This window comes from Bufo gargarizans, chromosome 6, assembly GCF_014858855.1.
Source record: "Bufo gargarizans isolate SCDJY-AF-19 chromosome 6, ASM1485885v1, whole genome shotgun sequence".
NCBI classification, from domain to species: Eukaryota; Metazoa; Chordata; class Amphibia; order Anura; family Bufonidae; genus Bufo; species Bufo gargarizans.
The window spans coordinates 241,141,816-241,160,511 of NC_058085.1; the positions used below are offsets into that span (position 1 = coordinate 241,141,816).

Genomic DNA, 18,696 nt, shown 5'->3' on the forward strand with positions numbered 1-18,696 from the left:
CCGGCAATGCACAGAGCAGAAGAGGGCATCAGGAGGTATATGGGAGGCCTGTACTCATCAGGGGAACAGAGGCAGACATACCTGATTTAATCGGCATTTTCTCAATGAAGCGCTCCGATTGGCTATTCTCTGCAGACTAACCTATCAGAGTGATTGCTGGCAAGGGACCACTCTGACTGGTCCCTTGCCGGCTTCCCTGTGTCTCTGCTCTCGGGGAGAGCGGAGACTCCGGGACTGTAACACTTTATAGTGTCACAGCACCGGTAAGCAGATTGGACGTCACAGCCAAATGCAGTAAGTTACTTGCGATTTGGACGTACAGTTACATCCAAATGCGTGAAGGGGTTAAGGAAGTCCGTGAACAACGAAAAATAATTAAACAGTTTTTTTTTTTCTTATACTACCCCAAAAAAATGTTACAAGGCTTGTGCAGGCAATACATATTGATGAACTATTGTCAGGATATAGGTCATCAATATTTGATCGGCAGCAGTCCAACACCTGGAACCCCGACTAATCAGCTGTTTGAAGAGGAGGCGGCGCTCCATGTGAGCACTGCTTCCTGTTCATTACACTGCCCATCGTCTCAGTTTCAGTGGTGCAATGTAATGACAAATTCTCGCTCCATTCACTTGAATGGAGCAAGCACTTGTAATTACACTATGCCACTGCTCCAAAGGAGAAGACACGTAGTGTAATGATCGGCGGGGGGTGCTAAGTGTGAGACCCCGCCAATCAGATATTGATGATCTATCCTGACGATAGGTCATCAATATGTATGGCCTGCACATCCTCTTTAATCAGTAAAGGGAACCTGTCACCGGGATTTTGGGTATAGAGCTGAGGACATGGGTAGCTAGATGGCCGCTAGCACATCCGCAATACCCAGTCCCCATAGCTCTGTGTGCTTTTATTGTGTAAAAAAACGATTTGATACATATGCAAATTAACTTGAGATAACTCAGAGCTTGAAAATGACTCTTATGTTAATTTGCATAAAAGGCGGGAAGTACAAAAATGCATAATACTTATTGAATTTGTCTGCAAATGAAATTAAAAGTGTAATTTATATGTTTAGGGTAACACAATGAACATTTAGAAACGCTCAGTGAGGGTAGCTGTCACCGCCAGACATCTGAGAAGCTCCTGCTTGAGGTTCTTTTGTTTTGCTTTCGTTTTGTCATCTCGTTTCCCTCTCTCAGCTGTCATCTAGTTGCACTGATTGCATCCCTTTAAATCCCCTCCCATACCGCATCACTTTGCGGTTTATACAACTTCCTGGAGTGTGTGCATGCTGGATGCTACAACTGATGCTTCTACAGATAAGTCTGTTCATTTATTTATGTTTTCCTGTTTGCTTGATCCTAGGTGACCCTGACTCCCTCCGCATTAGGTGTAGAGAGACGGTGGTCGTGTCCCCTCACTATTATAGGGTGTTCAGGTGTCATACAGTCGAGGAACGAGGGTATGCAATTTTCTACCATTGAGATTTTTTCATAGGCTGAGCAGTAAGGGAGAGAGCTAGGGCTGTTACAGGGCTTACCCTTTGGTTCCTTAGTTTTGGATCAAGTCAGTCAGATCTTCATTTGTGTCTCAAGCATGGATCCGGTTTCACTTTTGACTGAACACATGCAGGGTCTTTCATTAGAGGTAGCAGATCTCCGTAAAACTGTATCTCAGTTTCAGGTGACCGGTTCAGCTTGCGTTCATGGAGTTTGTTCTGAGCCTAAGATCTCGCTCCCGGATACATTCTCCGGGGGTAGTGAGAATTTTGTTCGTTTTAGAGAGGCTTGCAAACTCCATTTTCGCCTACTTCCCCATTCCTCTGGTGATGAGGAGCAGAGGGTGGGGATCATCATCTCGCTGCTCAGGGATAACGCTCAGTCTTGGGCCTTTCCGCTGCTGGTGGGGGCACGGCCCCTTCATTCAGTGGATGAATTTTTTTTTAGCCCTGGGTCAGATATATGATGATCCGGATCGTATTGCTCTGGCTGAGTCTAGACTACGTCTTTTATGCCAGGGTAAACAGTCCGCAGAGATATACTGTTCAGAATTTCGGAGATGGGCAGCTGATACTGGTTGGAATGATGCTGAACTCCGAAGTCAATTTTGCCATGGTCCTTCAGAGGGATTGAATGATGCATTTGCCTTTCATGAGAGACCTACCTCCTTGGACACTGCCATGTCTCGGGCCGTTCGTATTGACAGGCGTCTTAGAGAGAGAGGAGAGATCACTCCTTCCTGTCATACTCAGTCCAAGGACAGTGCGACGGTCTCATTCAGTGCGCAGGGGTCTCAGTCTCTCTCAATCCCCTCTGAGCAGGAGCCTATGCAGCTCGGTTTGCTTGCCTCTGACAATAGAAGATTCAGCTCTCACAGGATGGTTTGTTTCTGTTGTGGAGGTATAAATCATTTGGCAAATGTTTGTTCCTCTAGGAGATTCAGGCAGTTTTTTGAGAGTAATAAAGAAACAAAAAGAAAAAAATCCTCTAAAAATGTTCCATCTGTTACTATTGGCAAAGTTGATGCGGAAATTGAAGGTTTTCCGTTTGCTTGTAGTTCCCGTTTTGTCCTACCTGCCAGGGTGGCGCTAGAGAGCAAGAACATTTTTTGTGAGATTTTTGTAGATAGTGGAGCAGCTATCAATCTCATTGATAATCAATTTGCTATAACACATGGTTTCCAGGTATGCACTTTGGGAAAGGATATACCTGTTTTTGCTATTGATTCTGCTCCACTTTCTCAGAAATTGCTAAAGGGCATAGTTCACAATATCCGTTTGATTGTGAGTGATACTCATGTAGAGGATGTGTCATGTTTCGTCCCAAGCGGGTTGCCTACTCCTCTAGTGTTGGGGCTACCCTGGCTCACTAAGCATAACCCCACCATTGATTGGCAAGCGAGGCAAATAAATTGTTGGAGTGACTTTTGCAGAGATCATTGCCTCACGACATCTGTTGCAGAGGTTTCTACTAAGACTGTACCATCTTTTCTCTCTGAATTTTCGGATGTGTTTTCTGAGAGTGGTGTTCAGGAGCTGCCCCCTCACAGGGAGTACGATTGCCCTATTAATTTCATCCCAGGCGCCAAGCTGCCTATACAATCTCTCCCAACCTGAAAGGGTTGCTATGCGTGCTTATATATCTCTGAGAGCCTGAGAAAGGGACACATACGACCCTCGAAGTCACCTGTTGCCACTGGTTTTTTCTTTGTTAAGAAAAAAGATGGTTCTTTAAAGAGGACCTTTCACTAGTTTAAAAAGTAAAAACTAACTATATCAGTGGGCAGAGCGGCGCCCAGGGGTCCCCCTGCACTTACTAGTATGTCTGGGCGCTGCTCCGTTCGCCCGGTATAGGCTCCGATGTCTGCAGCTCCCTCTGTTGTACTGGGCGGAGTTTTTGTATTAGGCGTGTCCCTTGCTGCAGCGCTGGCAAATCGCAGCGCACAGCTCATAGCCTGGGACTCACAGGCTATGAGCTGTGCGCTGCGATTGGCCAGCGCTACAGCAAGGGACAACCCTAATACGAAAACTCCGCCCAGTACAACAGAGGGAGCTGCAGACACCGGAGCCTATACCGGGCGAACGGAGCGGCGCCCAGACATACTAGTAAGTGCAGGGGGACCCCTGGGCGCCGCTCTGCCCACTGATATAGTTCGTTTTAACTTTTTAAACTAGTGAAAGGTCCTCTTTAAGACCATGTCTGGATTTCAGGGAGCTGAACAGTATCACAATTCGTGACCCTTATCCGCTTCCTCTTATCCCGGACCTGTTTAACCAGATTGTTGGGGCTAAAGTTTTTTCCAAGTTGGATCTAAGAGGGGCATACAACCTGGTCAGGGTCAGAGAAGGAGACAAATGGAAGACGGCCTTCAATACCCCTGAGGGTCATTTTGAGAATTTGGTTATGCCTTTTGGTTTGATGAATGCTCCAGCTGCCTTTCAGCATTTTGTGAACAGCATTTTTTATCATTTAATGGGGAAATTTGTACTAGTGTATCTAGATGACATTTTGATTTTTTTCCTCCTGATTTCAAAACTCATAAGCACCACCTACGCCAGGTCTTGCTCATCCTGCGGGAGAATAAATTGTACGCTAAACTGGAAAAATGTGTGTTTGCGGTTCCAGAAATTCAATTTCTGGGGTTTCTTCTCTCCGCTTCTGGTTTTCGCATGTACCCCGAGAAGGTCCGCGCTGTGCTTGAGTAGGAGCTTCCTGAGAATCAGAAGGCGCTGATGCGTTTTTTGGGTTTTACAGGAAGTTAATTTTGAATTATTCCTCTGTTGTTAAAACACTCACTGATATGACTAGAAAGGGGGTAGATTTTTCCTCCTGGTCGGTAGAGGCGCGTAAGGCCTTTTCTAGTATCAAGGAGAGTTTTGCTTCCGCTCCCATCTTGGTACAACCTGATATCTCTCTGCCCTTCATAGTTGAGGTGGACGCTTCTGAGGTGGGTGTGGGTTCGGTCTTGTCTCAGGGTCCCTCTCCTGCCAAATGGCGACCGTGTGCCTTTTTCTCGAAGAAACTCTCCTCCGCAGAGAGAAATTATGATGTGGGAGATAGGGAGTTGTTGGCCATCAAGTTAGCTTTTAAGGAATGGTGCCATTGGCTAGAGGGAGCCAGACACCCTATTACCGTGTTTACCGACCAGAATCTGGCCTACTTGGAGTCAGCCAAGCGTCTGAACCCGAGACAGGCCAGATGGTCTTTGTTTTTTTCAAGGTTTAATTTTGTTGTCACGTTCCGCCCTGGGGTTAAGAATGTGAAGGCGGATGCCCCGTCACGTTGTTTTCCGGGAGGTTCAGGCAGCCCAGGCAGAGGCTCCTGATCTTTGTCCTCCTGGGAGGGTTGTTTGTGCCTCTCGCTTTAAGACACAAGGTTTTTAAGGAGCACCACAATACTGTTCTTGCTGGGCACCCGGGGGGGGTAGAACCACAATGGATCTCATCGCTCGGAGATTCTGGTGGCCAGCGCTTCGTAAGTCGGTTGAGGGTTTTTCCTCTCCTCCCGTTACCTATTCCTTCCTGTCCTTGGACACATCTGTCCATGGACTTCATTACGGACCTGCCTCGTTCCTCGGGGAAGACAGTGATTCTGGTGGTGGTGGACCGTTTTAGCAAAATGGCGCATTTCATTCCTTTTCCTGGGTTGCCCAATGCTAAGACGCTGGCACAGGCATTTATTGATCACATTGTCAAATTGCATGGTATTCCTTCAGACATAGTCTCTGATAGGGGCACGCAGTTTGTTTCCAGATTCTGGAAGGCTTTCTGTTCTCGCTTGGGGGTTCGGTTGTCATTCTCTTCTGTTTTCCACCCACAGTCGAATGGCCAGACGGAGCGCGTCAATCAGAATCTCGAGACATATCTGCGCTGTTTTGTGGCGGAGAATCAGGAGGATTGGTGTTCTTTTCTCTCCCTTGCTGAGTTTGCTTTAAATAACCGTTGTCAGGAGTCCTCTGATAAGTCACCATTTTTTGGTGCTTATGGGATTCATACGCAGTTTGGGACATTCTCTGGAGAGGGGTCTTCTGGTTTACCTGATGAGGAGAGATTCTCCTCGTCTTTGTTATCTATTTGGCAAAAGATTCAGGATAATCTAAAGAGCATGAGTGAGAGATATAAGCGTGTGGCGGATAAGAGACGTGTGCCTGGTCCGGACCTGAATGTTGGTGATCTGGTATGGTTGTCTACTAAGAATATCAAATTGAAGGTTCCCTCCTGGAAGTTGGGTCCTAAGTTTATTGGGCCATACAAAATCTTGTCCGTCATCAATCCTGTTGCCTACCGTCTTGATCTTCCTCAGACTTGGAAGATCCATAATGTTTTTCATAAGTCCCTATTAAAACCTTATGTCCAACCCATTGTACCCTCCTCTTTGCCTCCTCCTCCGATTGTGGTTGATGGTAATCTTGAATTTCAGGTCTCTAGGATTGTGGATTCTCGTGTTGTCCGCGGTTCTCTCCAGTACCTCGTTCATTGGGAGGGTTATGGTTCTGAGAAGAGGATGTGGGTCCCAGTGACGGACATTAAGGCCACTCGTCTCATCAGGGCTTTCCATAGGTCCCATCCTGAGAAAGTGGGCTCTGAGTGTCCGGAGTCCACTCGTAGAAGGAGGGGTACTGTCACCGCCAGACATCTGAGAAGCTCTGACAGACGTTCTTCCGAACCTCCTGCTTGAGGTTCTTTTGTTTTGCTTTCATTTTGTCATCTCGTTTCCCTCTCTCAGCTGTCATCTAGTTGCACTGATTGCATCCCTTTAAATCCCCTCCCATACTGCATCACTTTGCGGTTTATACAACTTCCTGGAGTGTGTGCATGCTGGATGCTACAACTGATGCTTCTACAGATAAGTCTGTTCATTTATTTGCGTTTTCCTGTTTGCTTGATCCTAGGTGACCCTGACTCCCTCCGTATTAAGTGCAGGGAGCCGGTGGTCGTGTCCCCTCACTATTATAGGGTGTTCAGGTGTCATACAGTCGAGGAACGAGGGTATGCAATTTTCTACCATTGAGATTTTTGCATAGGCTGAGCAGTAAGGTAGAGAGCTAGGGCTGTTACAGGGCTTACCCTTTGGTTCCTTAGTTTTGGATCAGGTCAGTCAGATCTTCATTTGTGTCTTCTAGTTTTCTGTAACACCTTCCGTGACAGTAGCATAGTAGAGGTGACAGGTTCCCTTCAAGTTCTATGTACCCCAGAATGGTATCAATCAAAACTACATCTTATCCCACAAAAAAAAAAATTAAGCCTGTACATGGGTACATTGGCAGGAAAATTAAAGTATGGCTCTTAGATTGTGGCAACATAAAAACCATGGTTTTTGCATAAGTGATATTATTGCCCAAAAAAATATTCATATTTGGCATCGCAGTGACCATACTGACCCAGAGAATGAAAGTAACTCGCTAGTTATGCGGCACAGTAAATGTTGTAAATTTAAAGTGCAAAAAATTATGGCGGGCTGCCTTTATTTCTATTACCACTCCTAAATAATAATAATAATAATAATAATAATAATAATAATAATACTACAAGTTAATCAATAAGTTATATGTACCACAAAAAAATACTGCCAAAAAGTATAAAAGTTCACAGAAAAAAATAATTGGCAAAAATTGGTAATCGTTAGTGTTAAGCGAATCGAGCTTCGGATCATAAATCCAAACTCAATTTGTTCAAACACTTCAGGGTTCATTTGTCGAACTGGTGTAAAGTAGAACTGGCTTAGTTGCCCATAACTACTAATCGGAATTCGCCTTTCATTTTTCACAGCTCCTTTGGAAAATAAAAGGTGGAATCTGAATGGTTGCGGTGGCCAATAAGCCAATTCTACTTTACACCAGTTTAACAAATGAACCCTGAGGTGTTTGAACAAATTGACTTTGGATTTGTGATCCGAAGCTCGATTCGCTTAAGGCCTCATGCACACGACCGTTGTGTGCACCCGTGGCCGTTGTTCCATTTTCCGTGATTTTTTGCGGACCCGTTGACTTTCAATGGGTCCGTTGAAAACTCGGAAAATGCACCGTTTGTCATCCGCCTCCGTGATCCGTGTATCCTGTCCGTCAAAAAAATATGACCTGTCCTATTTTTTGGACGGACAATGGTTCACGGACCCATTCAAGTCAATGGGTCCGTGAAAGAACACGGATGCACACAAGATTGGCATCCGTGTCCGTGATCCGTGGCCGTAGGTTACTTTCATACAGACGGATCCGAAGATCCATCTGCATAAAAGCTTTTTCAGAGTTGAGTTTTTACTTCGTGAAAACTCAGATCCGACAGTATATTCTAACACAGAGGCGTTCCCATAGTGATGGGGACGCTTCTAGTTAGAATATACTACGAACTGTGTACATGACTGCCCCCTGCTGCCTGGCAGCACCCGATCTCTTACAGGGGGCTGTGATCAGCACAATTAACCCCTCAGGTGCAGCAATATCATAATTGGTAATATCATAGCCCCCTGTAAGAGATCAGGGGCTGCCAGGCAGCAGGGGATAGACCCCCCCCCTCCCTCTCCAGTTTTAATTTCATTGGTGGCCAGTGCGGCCCCCCCCCTCCCGATCATTGGTGGCAGCGGAGTTCCGATCGGAGTCCCAGTTTAATCGCTGGGGCTCAGATCGGTAACCATGGCAACCAGGACACTACTCCAGTCCTGGTTGCCATGGTTACTTAGCAATAGTAGAAGCATCATACTTACCTGCTGGCTGCTGCGCTGTCTGTGACCGACCGGAGCTCCTCCTACTGGTAAGTGACAGATCATTAAGCAATGCGCCGCACAGACCTGTCACTTACCAGTAGGAGGAGCTCCCGGCCGGTCACAGACAGCGCAGCAGCCATCACTCCCCCGTGCCATCAGCTCCACCCAGTGCAATCAGTCGTCTATGCCATCAGTCATCTGTGCCATCAGCTTCCCCCAGTGCCATCTATCCTCTGTACCAGCCCCCAAGTACCATCATCCCCTCTGATGCCAGCGTGCCCTCAGCTCCCCCAGTGCCACCATCACAGCTCTTAGTCTCCAGCAGCCCTTTAATACTTACCTCTCCTGTAGGGGCGCCGCTCCACAACTCCTCTCCTCCTTCTTCTCTGTGTGCTGCACTGTTGTCCTGACGTCACGCAGCGTCAGGTCATAGTGCACGCACACTTGCACTATGTCTTGACGATGTGTCAGGAGGACAGTGCAGTGCACAGGCCGACGGGTGACAGTGGATCGGTGAGTAGTAGCCAGGGCCGTCTAACGCGGGGCAAAAGGGGCAGCTGCCCCGGGCCCAGTTGTTCCTGGGGGGCCCTGCCACTAGACACAAATTCAATGACCAGGAAGCGGTGAAGGCTTTGTACTCACCGCTTCCTGGTCCTCGGCTGTCTGCACAGCACAGCCGACAGCAGGAGGATGCAGATCACGGTGGAGGAGAGGAGCAGCGGCATCCAGGAGCAGGAGAAGTAAGTGGATTTTTTTATTTTATATTCATGAGGCTGATGGACACTTCTGAGGGCTGATGGAGAGGCTGCTGGGAGCTGCTATGAGGCTGCTGGGAGCTGATGAGAGGCATGGAGCTCTTATCTGAGGTCTGATTGGGGGCCATTCATATTGGGGCCTGAGCTGAGGTCTGATTGGAGGTCTGATCTGAGGTCTTATTAACATTGGGGATCTTATATGGGCTGTTAGCTGAGGTCTGATTAATATTGGGGGTCTGATCTGAGGTATAATGAAAAATATATTTTTTCTTTTTGTCCCCCTCTAAAACCTAGGTAGAAAGGAGGACCCCGTGGGACAGCAGGAGGGCGAAAAATACGGTACTTGCTTGCTCCTCCTCCCGACCTCCCCTGCCGTGACATCACGCGGAGGCATCGCAACGCTAGGGTGAGCCGAGCCCCAGTCTCCTTCCTGAACTGCAGAGAGGTGCCTTCTTCCAGCCCTGAGCCCAGCTGCCCAGTCTGCAATGAGCCTGCTGGAGTCTTCAGAACTGTAAGTATTCACAGTAATTCACTGTAAGCGATGCAACCCTAACAATCACCCTTACTATGTATTTGTGTCAGAAGTTATGCTTTGGTTTTATTTTTAGAATAATGATACAGCCATTTTATTTGATACATTGTGCTGATTCTTTTTTTGTTCTCTATATTAAGAGACACTATAGTCACCAGAACAACAACAGCTAAACGTAGTAGTTCTGGTGTCTATAGCATGTCTCTGCAAGCTTTTTAATGTAAACACTAGCCTTTTCAGAAAAAAAAAAAGGCAGTATTTACATTACTGCCAAGGAACACCTCTAGTGGCCACATGCTAGGGTGTGGCCAGGCAGGATCCAGGGGGCCCAAGTAAATTCTTGCCCAGGGTCCAATCAATATTAAAGATGGCCCTGGTAGTAGCAAGCACTTCACTCCCGCTCCGTGGTCACATGACACAAACAAATCCGTAATGCAAAAAATATGCATTGAGTATTTTTTTGGGTTGAATTGCTCAATTATTCAATCGAGTAATCAATTCAGCCCTACTGTGCGGCTCAGATCCGGAATTGCGGACAAGATTAGACATTTTCTATTAAGTGCCGGCGATGTGCAGTCTGCAAAATGCGGAACGCACATTGCCGGTGTCAGTGTTTTGTGGATACGTGGATCCGCAAAACACACACAGACGTGTGAATGGACCCTAAATGATAAAGTACAAGGAAGATATACTTTATAGTACTGTAGTATTCAGGTAAATTGCCATGTTGGCACTTTGCGATAAAGATGTGGGTTTTGGGTTACAGTTTGGGCACTCAGTCTGTAAAAGGTTCGCCATCACTGCTCTAGGAGCAGGAGCAGGAGCAAGCCCCCCCCCCCCCCCCCCTTCCCGCTCATTATCATATTGTAAAAGTTTTTTTCTCTCAATAACACCGGCATATAGTGACATGGGACTAATATAGTTATGTTCAGCTGACATTAGCACATCGCTAATGTCAGCCAGGTTAATACCCATTTTCCTGCTGACTGAAACCCTTTAAGAAAAGTGCTAGGTCCTGCACTTATTTTTCCCTACCCCTCTTCACTGTCTCCGTATAGACTGATGAAAACCACCGACAGAAATCTGTAAGAGTCTATGGACTGCTAAGGCACACGGGGGGCAGCCACTGACTCATTTATTTCTCCTAAGAGCTGGATTATCACACGAAATATAATCCAAGACCAGGGGGGAAAGAAATCACTGCCTCTCCCGTGTATGGATTTCATCAGTCCGTTCACAGTGACCAGGGAAGGGCGAGGAAAATAAGTGCAAAATCTGAATCACAGAATTCACCATTTTCACTTACACTATTGAGTTATGAATGAAAGACAAAACCAGGGCGGGCTCAGTCACAGACACTCACCGAGCATTGAACGGTCGCCTTGGCAACCTGACCACCAAGCATGGAGGTACATAAAGTATGCCTGGACTCCCGCTTTAATACCAAGGCTGGCGATGACCATTACTAGAACATGGCTCATGTTGCAGTCCATACTGTAGGACCTTGATGGAGGTTTAAGAATGAGAACGTGGAGGTGATGTGACAAGTGGTAGAAGCCCTCACCTCTCCGGTCAGCAGGTAGATGATCTCCAGGGTGAGATGCAGCACCCTCTCGCTTACATTACTCGCGCCCATGTCCATCCTCACAGGATGATACAAGGTCCCGATGGTTTGGGGTTTTGCACTTTTCCTGTCTTGACATGAAATACAGGAATAAAACAATAAAAATCAGTCACTATCCATGAGGCATCTCTATCATTTTATAATATTTCTATTTCCTATTAGACTAAGTTCCTGGGGTTCAAAAAGTCTTTGTGCATCATTTAGCCTCTAACCTGTCATTGTGTTGTGTCCCATTGTGGTGGAGCAATAACTACAGCGCCCCTACTGTCTGAGGGCGGTTATGACAATAGAAATGTATGAAATGAAGCCTCTGCACCATACGACTTAGTACATAATGGGCGACCTGCTTCTAAACCACCATTTTACAAGGATGCCTGATCAATTCACCTGCACTCGCTAGCACCGAGGACGCACATCAACCGCTTCTCTTCTAACTCCTCACCGGAGGAAATTCACATGGGCACTTCCGGTCTGGGGGGCGCGCCCCCATCCATGCGTTCCGCTACGTGCGTGCCACAGGCTTCATGTGCGGCCGGTCAATCCTTCCCCCGGGTCCCATTCTTATGATTCCGCCCTTACTCATTGCAGCTTTAGTGATAATGGTTTTATATGTCATCAGTAGGTGTTGGATCTGGAGGAAGCCAGTATGTGTCCAGAGGAACATCTACAATGGTGTCTACTGTTTTTCCAGAGAATGGGATGTTGTGCAGAGTTTACATGTTGAAGTCACACCAGAGCTTCATTTTCAAGATTGGCGGAGGATTGCCTCCCAATCATAACGTGAGTATATAGTATAGAAGAGGAGAAGGCAAGCTCTGGCACTCCAGCTGTGAAACTACAACTCCTAGCATAGATATGAAGGGAGCATGCTAGGAATTGTTTCCTGTAGCATCAGACTATGAGCATTGAATAACCCTATGCAAGCTCTCCCTGCCAGAGTTGCCAACCATCCAGAAATGTATTTAGACAGTCTGTACAAACTGTGTCTGTGGAAAAAATAGATGTGTGGTTCTTGGCTAGATTATTTTGGTGGTAATTATCCTCATTTTACAGCAAAACCCCAATAAAGGAAAAAAGGACATTATTTGAGATTTCTGGGCGTTCAATTTATCAAAAGAGACCCGCCAAAGGACTGCAGTTATTGTAGAGCATGCTGTAAAGATCTTTCGGGATCAGATAGTGCAGGGATATAGTATTCCGAATTCCTGAAATATGAGGATCTTATCTAAATAGCTGGGCCAAAGGCTCAATAGAAAGATCAAAAATAAGAGGTGAGAGGGTGCAACCCTGGCGAGTGCCATTAGCTATTGAAAATTCATCCCAAAGGGTACCATTGTTGAAGATTCTAGCCGAAGGGTTGGAATATAAGGCCAAAATGGCTGTCATAATGCTCCCAGAGAAGTTCATACATCTTAGAATTGAAAAGACATAAGACCAGTAAATATGGTCAAATGTCTTTTTGGCATCCAAAGACAGCAGTATAGCTGGAATTTTCTGCGATTCTATGAAATATAAGATGTTAAGAACAAGTCTAGTATTTTTATATGCTTGACGGCCTTGTAGAAATCCTACTTGATCTGTATTAAATAAGGAGGATAACAGAGGGGCGAGTCTGTTCGCAATTAATTTAGCATATAGCTTATGGTCTGTGGTTAAAAGAGATATAGAGCTGAATTTTTTGGGGGAAATCATTAGATTTACCAGGTTTTGGAAGAATAATTTTTAATGCTGAAAGGTTTTCCTTATGGAATGTTCCAGTTTCAATAACCTTTTGAATTACAGGAAGTAGGAATGGCCGCTTAGAAATCTGGCACTAAGCGCTTGAATAAGCAAGTTCCCTCGACATATACCACTCTACATACCTCCACTCCAGACCCGATTTGCCAGCAAGATGCCCCGGGGGGGGGGGGGGGGGGGAAGATCTCTGCAGAAGCAGGGGAAACTGGAGTTTTATTTTTACAAAGACGTGGACAGCGCGAACTCTGGCTCTTCTCCGCCATCTTCTCTGCTTACCCCAGTGCACCCACTCCCGCCGCACGCAGAAGCTGGCTCCCCACGATGAGGACAGCAGTCCCCCCTGCATACCAGCTCTCCTCCACTGCCACAACGGACCGCGGTGACCTCCTCTCCTCCTGATGAGGTACGCAAGTCACCTGCTTCATCACAATCTCCGTCCACCAGGAGTCCAGAGAAGCAGAGACCATGCCTTCAGGAAGACACTGCACATGAGGTAGGCCCAGACTGTGAACCAGGCCAGTCAGGCTACCTGGCCAGTGTTCTTCAGCAGCTCCCCACATTTGATAAACCTGCCTCTGGGAACCTAATGAAAAACATGCTTATTGCATTCAGCTCAGCCCTTCACAAATATTTCACATCTTTACTTACCCCTCTTAGATCCTCTATTGCAGAGACTGAGTCACGAGTAACACACATTGAAACCAAAATGGCCGAATTTGCCTCATCACACAATCAGCTCATTGATTCTCATGAAGAGATGACAGAAGCCATGGAATCTCTTAAAGCTAAGCTTATTGATCTTGAAGACCGCTCAAGGCAGAACAACATTAAATTTAGAGGGGTGCCTGAAGATATCAGCCCATCTGCGCTGACTCCATTCCTAGAAGGCCTTCTTAAACACCTCCTTCTATCTTGCTCCGACATGGATTTCACCATAGACAGGGCTCATAGAATCCCAAAGCCCCGACATCTACCTGACACAACGCCTAGAGATGCCTTAGCTGCAGCAAGGCAAGAGCCAGATATACCTGCACCGTATCAAACAGTAAAACTGTATGTAGATATTTCGGCAGCAACCTAGTGACAGCGCTGAATGTTAGCCCCAAATACAATGGCTCTGAGAGAGCTGAAAATGGAGTACAAACGGGGCTTCCCGGTAAACCACAGTGGAGGGGTCCAAAAATAGCTGGAGTCATGGAACATTTCGGTTGCAGCTACATCTACATTCAGCAAGCAATCACTGCAGCACCTAGAATTGGAATGGCGCCCGTTGAGGGACCAAACACTGACTGAATCGACTTCCCAACAGTGCCAGAGAGAGACATGTCTACCAGCGGCATCAACACGAGCTTTGCTCCCCTTAGGGCCCTTTCACACTTGCGTTGTCCGGATTCGGCATAGAGTTCCGTCGTCGGGGCTCTATGCCGGAAGAATCCTGATCAGTTTTATCCTAATGCATTCTGAATGGGGAGAAATCCGTTCAGGATGTCTTCAGTTCCGGAACGGAAAGTTTTTTGGCAGCATGCTGCGTTTTTTGCTCCGGCCAAAAATCCTAAACACTTGCCGCAAGGCCGGATCCGGAATTAATGCCCATTGAAAGGCATTGATCTGGATCCGGCCTTAAGCTAAACGTCGTTTCGGCGCATTGCCGGATCCGACATTTAGCTTTTTTAGAGTGGTTACCATGGCTGCCGAGACGCTCAAGTCCTGGCAGCCATGGTAAAGAAGCGCATGGATCACGTGATCACATGGAACACGTCATCCATGCACACGGGGCGTTCTGACGTCATTCTGGAGCGCCCCGGGAGCCACACGGACTGTAAGTATACCGCTCCCCCGCTCCCCACTACTACTATGGCAACCAGGACATTAATAGCGTCCTGGGTGCCATAGTAACACTGAACGCATTTTGAAAACGGATCAGTCTTCAAATGCTTTCAGTACACTTGCATTTTTCCGGATCCGGCGTGTAATTCCGGCAAGTGGAGTACACGCCGGATCCGGACAACGCAAGTGTGAAAGGGCCCTTATAATACTCATCCACTGCTAGGATCCAAGTACAATACCACTTAGTCAACTGAATCGTCAGATAAGGGTCCATTCACACGTCCGTTGTTTGTTTCCTGATCTGTTCCGTTTTTTGCTGAACAGATCTGGACCCATTCATTTTCAATGGGTCCTGAAAAAAAACAGACAGCACAATGTCAGATTTTTTTTCAGGACCCATTGAAAATGAATGGGTCCAGATCTGTTCAGCAAAAAACTGAACAAATCAGGAAAGAAACAACGGAAGTGTGAATGGACCCTAAGAGTTTTGTTTCTTTTGTTCTTCTTTTCCTATTATACAGTTTTACTACTATCCCACACATAGGGATTGCAGTCTTCGACAAATGTTTTCTCTTTATAAAATGTCATACACTCACTGGGGATGCGAGCTACCACTACTGTGTTTAAAACGACAAATAGCACTCTAATCCCGTTACCATGGTGATTAAAGTAATGTCTCTTAATGTTAAGGGCCTCAATAGATAGACCCAAAAAATGCTCATATATGTGGAAAGAGGATGTCAGATATCATATGTATTCAGGAGTCACATATCATTTCTCAGGACGCACATAGGGTGACTCACCATTTATTCCCTCACATTATCCAATCCCACTATCACAAAAAGCAGAGAGGAGTGGTGTTAGCTTTTAAAGCCTCTACCGCTTATCAACCAATCGCCTCCAATGTAGATCCCCATGGGAGGTTTATAATCCATGTATGCAAGGTAAACAATATAACATACACAGTGGTTGTGACTTACGCCTCCAATACTCATCAAGTAGGATTTTTTTGCAAACATAACTAAAATGATTAAGATATAACAAGGTCATATACTATTGTGTGGGGACTTCAACATGGTCCCTGATGCGGCGGTGGACTCCACGGCCCCCTCTAGAATCCATGGGGCGTCCCTGGGTCCTCTGCTGCACAGAGAGGAACTCTATGACATTTGGAGGATTCACCATCTCCAAGAACGTGACTTTTCCTTTTTTTCTTCTGTACATAATACATACTCTCGAATAGATATTTTCCTCTGATCATGCCGCCATATCTCTTTTCATCACAGAAACATATAATGTCAGGGATACTATATGGCGTTGTAATGACTATTTAATATCCCTTCCTACTTACAAAAAAATAATTGAAAAGGAGCTACGAGAATACTTTTCAATTAATAAAGGCTCCGTATCTAGCCTTTTCAGCCTCTGGAACACGCATAAAGCATTTATCAGGGGAATTTTCATCAAAATGGGTCACCGTGCAAAGAAGGAGCGGGAGCGACACATAGACTATTACGTCTAAACTTTCCATATTAGAAACCTTAAACAAATCCCTCTTTACGGAAGAACGCAAATCACAGATTAACTTCCTGAGACTACAACTCAAAGAGTGTTTACTCCACAAATATGAAAAGCAGCTTACTTCAGTTAAAGCCTGCTACTATTCCCAAAACAATAAAGCAGGAAAATTACTAGCAAATAGGATTAAACAGAGATCAACCAAATCTAGGATACCCTTCCTGCTCCACTCAGATAATAAGAGTAAAATATACATATGACCCTAAAGATATCGCCAATCAATTCATGGAATACTATTCTTCCTTATACAATTTGAATAAATCTCAGCAAACCTACCAAGCAACTCCAGAGGAAATTAACACTGTTTTAGCTTCTCTCCATCTTCCCTCATTAACTGCACAACCACAAGGCTCTTTATCTCTTCCATTCACGACAACAGAAATATCCCAGTTTCTTCCCTACCCATGCACAAATCCCCAGGCCCTGACGGCCTAACACCTATTATAAGACCTATACTCCTGGCTTATTCCCCCACTTGATGTCAATGTTCTCACAAGCGTTTAAGGAGGAATCATTTCCTCAAGAAATGTTAGCCACCACCATTGTAACCCTGCCAAAACCCAGCAAGCCACAGGATAAACCCCAAAATTTCAGACCCATGTCTCTTTTGAATACGGACATTAAAATATACGCCAAAGCACTAGCTAACAGGCTCTCAAAGATCCTTCCATCACTAGTGGATATAGACCAAGTGGGATTTGTCAAAGGGAGACAACTTACAGATAATACGAGAAGGGCGCTGAATATCCTAGACCACATTATTCGTCATAAAACCCCAGCGTTTTTTATCCTGCTGGATGCCGAGAAGGCGTTTGAACGCCTAAATTGGTCGTATGCCTTCTTGGTCCTTGAGCGTATGGGCCTAGGGAAGACTTAAATAACAGCCATTAGGGCATTATATTCAGTTTCCACAGCGAAAGTTTAGGTAAACGGAGAAGTGTCAGCTAATTTCTCAATCACTAACGGAACCCGCCAAGGCTGTCCGCTGTCCCCACTCATTTTTGTTTTGGCTATCGAACCCCTGGCCCAGGCCATCAGGCTTCTTCCCGACATCACGGGTATCAATTTTGTGAACAAACAGCACTGCATATCTCTTTATGCAGATTACATCCTGCTGTCCCTATCCTCTCCTCAGTCATCATTGGAAACTGCTATGCTTCTTATAGAACAATTTGGGCATATATCATATTATAAGATGAATGAGAACAAGTCTCAACTCCTCCCCTTTTAATATTCCCCCACTCCAACTGGCTCAATTACGGTCTAAATTCCAATTAGACTGGCAATCCACATATATGAAATACCTGGGCATCAATGTTATCTAATCTATCCCTTTACTGTTTCAACATAACTATCTCCCGTTTTAGAAACTATTAAAGAAGATATTTCTAATTATGGCAGATACGAGATATCCTGGGTGGGTCGCATTGCAACCTTCCAGATGATGACTCTGCCTAAGCTCTTGTTCATTTTTCGCACGGTCCCCATCAAAGTGCCTTCCCACTTCTTTAAAAAAGCCCAAAGCCTTCTCAACTCCTTTATCTGGGCAGAACGTAAACCAAGGACATCCTCGACAGTATTATGCAAAACCAAACGAGGAGGAGGACTAAGTCTACCAAAGCTAGAAGAATACTTCTTGGCAACACAAGTTAACCTCCTCTTCGGTTGGTGGATGGGTGATACCTCTATCCCGTGGATCCAAATGGAGTCCTTCCTAGCTCACACAATACATTTAAGATCACTCTTAATTGACTGCCTTAATCCATCCCGACCAAACTCCCGACCTTCCCTACCTTTTAGAAAGTGCCATACAACATGGGCGCACATTTCATAGTAGGAGCGCATATGCGACCATCAATGCAGCATCCGTGTCCCCCCTGCAATTGTTAGAACTAAAGCTCCCTGATACAAAACTCACCTCTTGGAGGTCCCACGGCCTTGTTTGGCTATTACAACTGTGCAACGAAGGTCAGGTGTCACCGCCAGATCTCTGAGAAGTTCTGATAGACGTTCTTCAGTACCTCCTGCATGATGTGCTTTTGTTTTGGTTTTGCTTTGACATCTCTTCTCCCTCTGCCAGTTGTCATCTATTAGCAGTGTTTGCCTCCCTTTATATCCCCTCCCATACTGCCTCACACTGCGGTTTATACTACTTCCTGGATTGTGCTCAGTGCTAGAAGTTTGCTACTGCTGGTTTCTCAGATAAGTCTATCCCTTTATTTGTGTTTTCCTGTTGGCTTGATTCTAGGTGACCCTGACTCCCTCCGTATTTAGTGCAGGTAGCCGGTGGTCGTGTCCCCTCACTATTATAGGGTTTTCAGGTGTCACTCTAGGTCTAGGTACGTGGACATGCAACTTTCTATCACAGAGATCTTTGCATGGGCTGAGCAGTCAGGGAAAGCTATAGGGCTTTAATAAAGCTCACCCTTTTGTCCCTTAGTT

At 45.8% G+C, this 18,696-nt stretch overlaps 1 protein-coding gene across 2 annotated transcripts in view; it reads right to left on the minus strand.

Moving 5' to 3' along the window:
- The window catches only part of LOC122941328 (zinc finger protein 2-like), a 35,707-nt gene extending 24,134 nt beyond the window's left edge, over nucleotides 1-11,573 (minus strand). Inside the window, exons 1-2 of one of the 2 annotated variants that reach the window (XM_044298460.1) lie at nucleotides 11,500-11,573; nucleotides 11,053-11,183 (exon numbers count right to left, since the gene is read on the minus strand). In XM_044298460.1, coding sequence (XP_044154395.1) covers nucleotides 11,053-11,130 — 78 coding nt within the window. In that variant the 5' untranslated portion in view covers nucleotides 11,131-11,183; nucleotides 11,500-11,573. Of the gene's footprint in view, nucleotides 1-10,851; nucleotides 11,184-11,499 lie in introns of both variants that reach the window. The other variant, XM_044298461.1, reaches the window with a different exon arrangement.
- Between the last annotated feature and the right edge of the window lie 7,123 nt (nucleotides 11,574-18,696).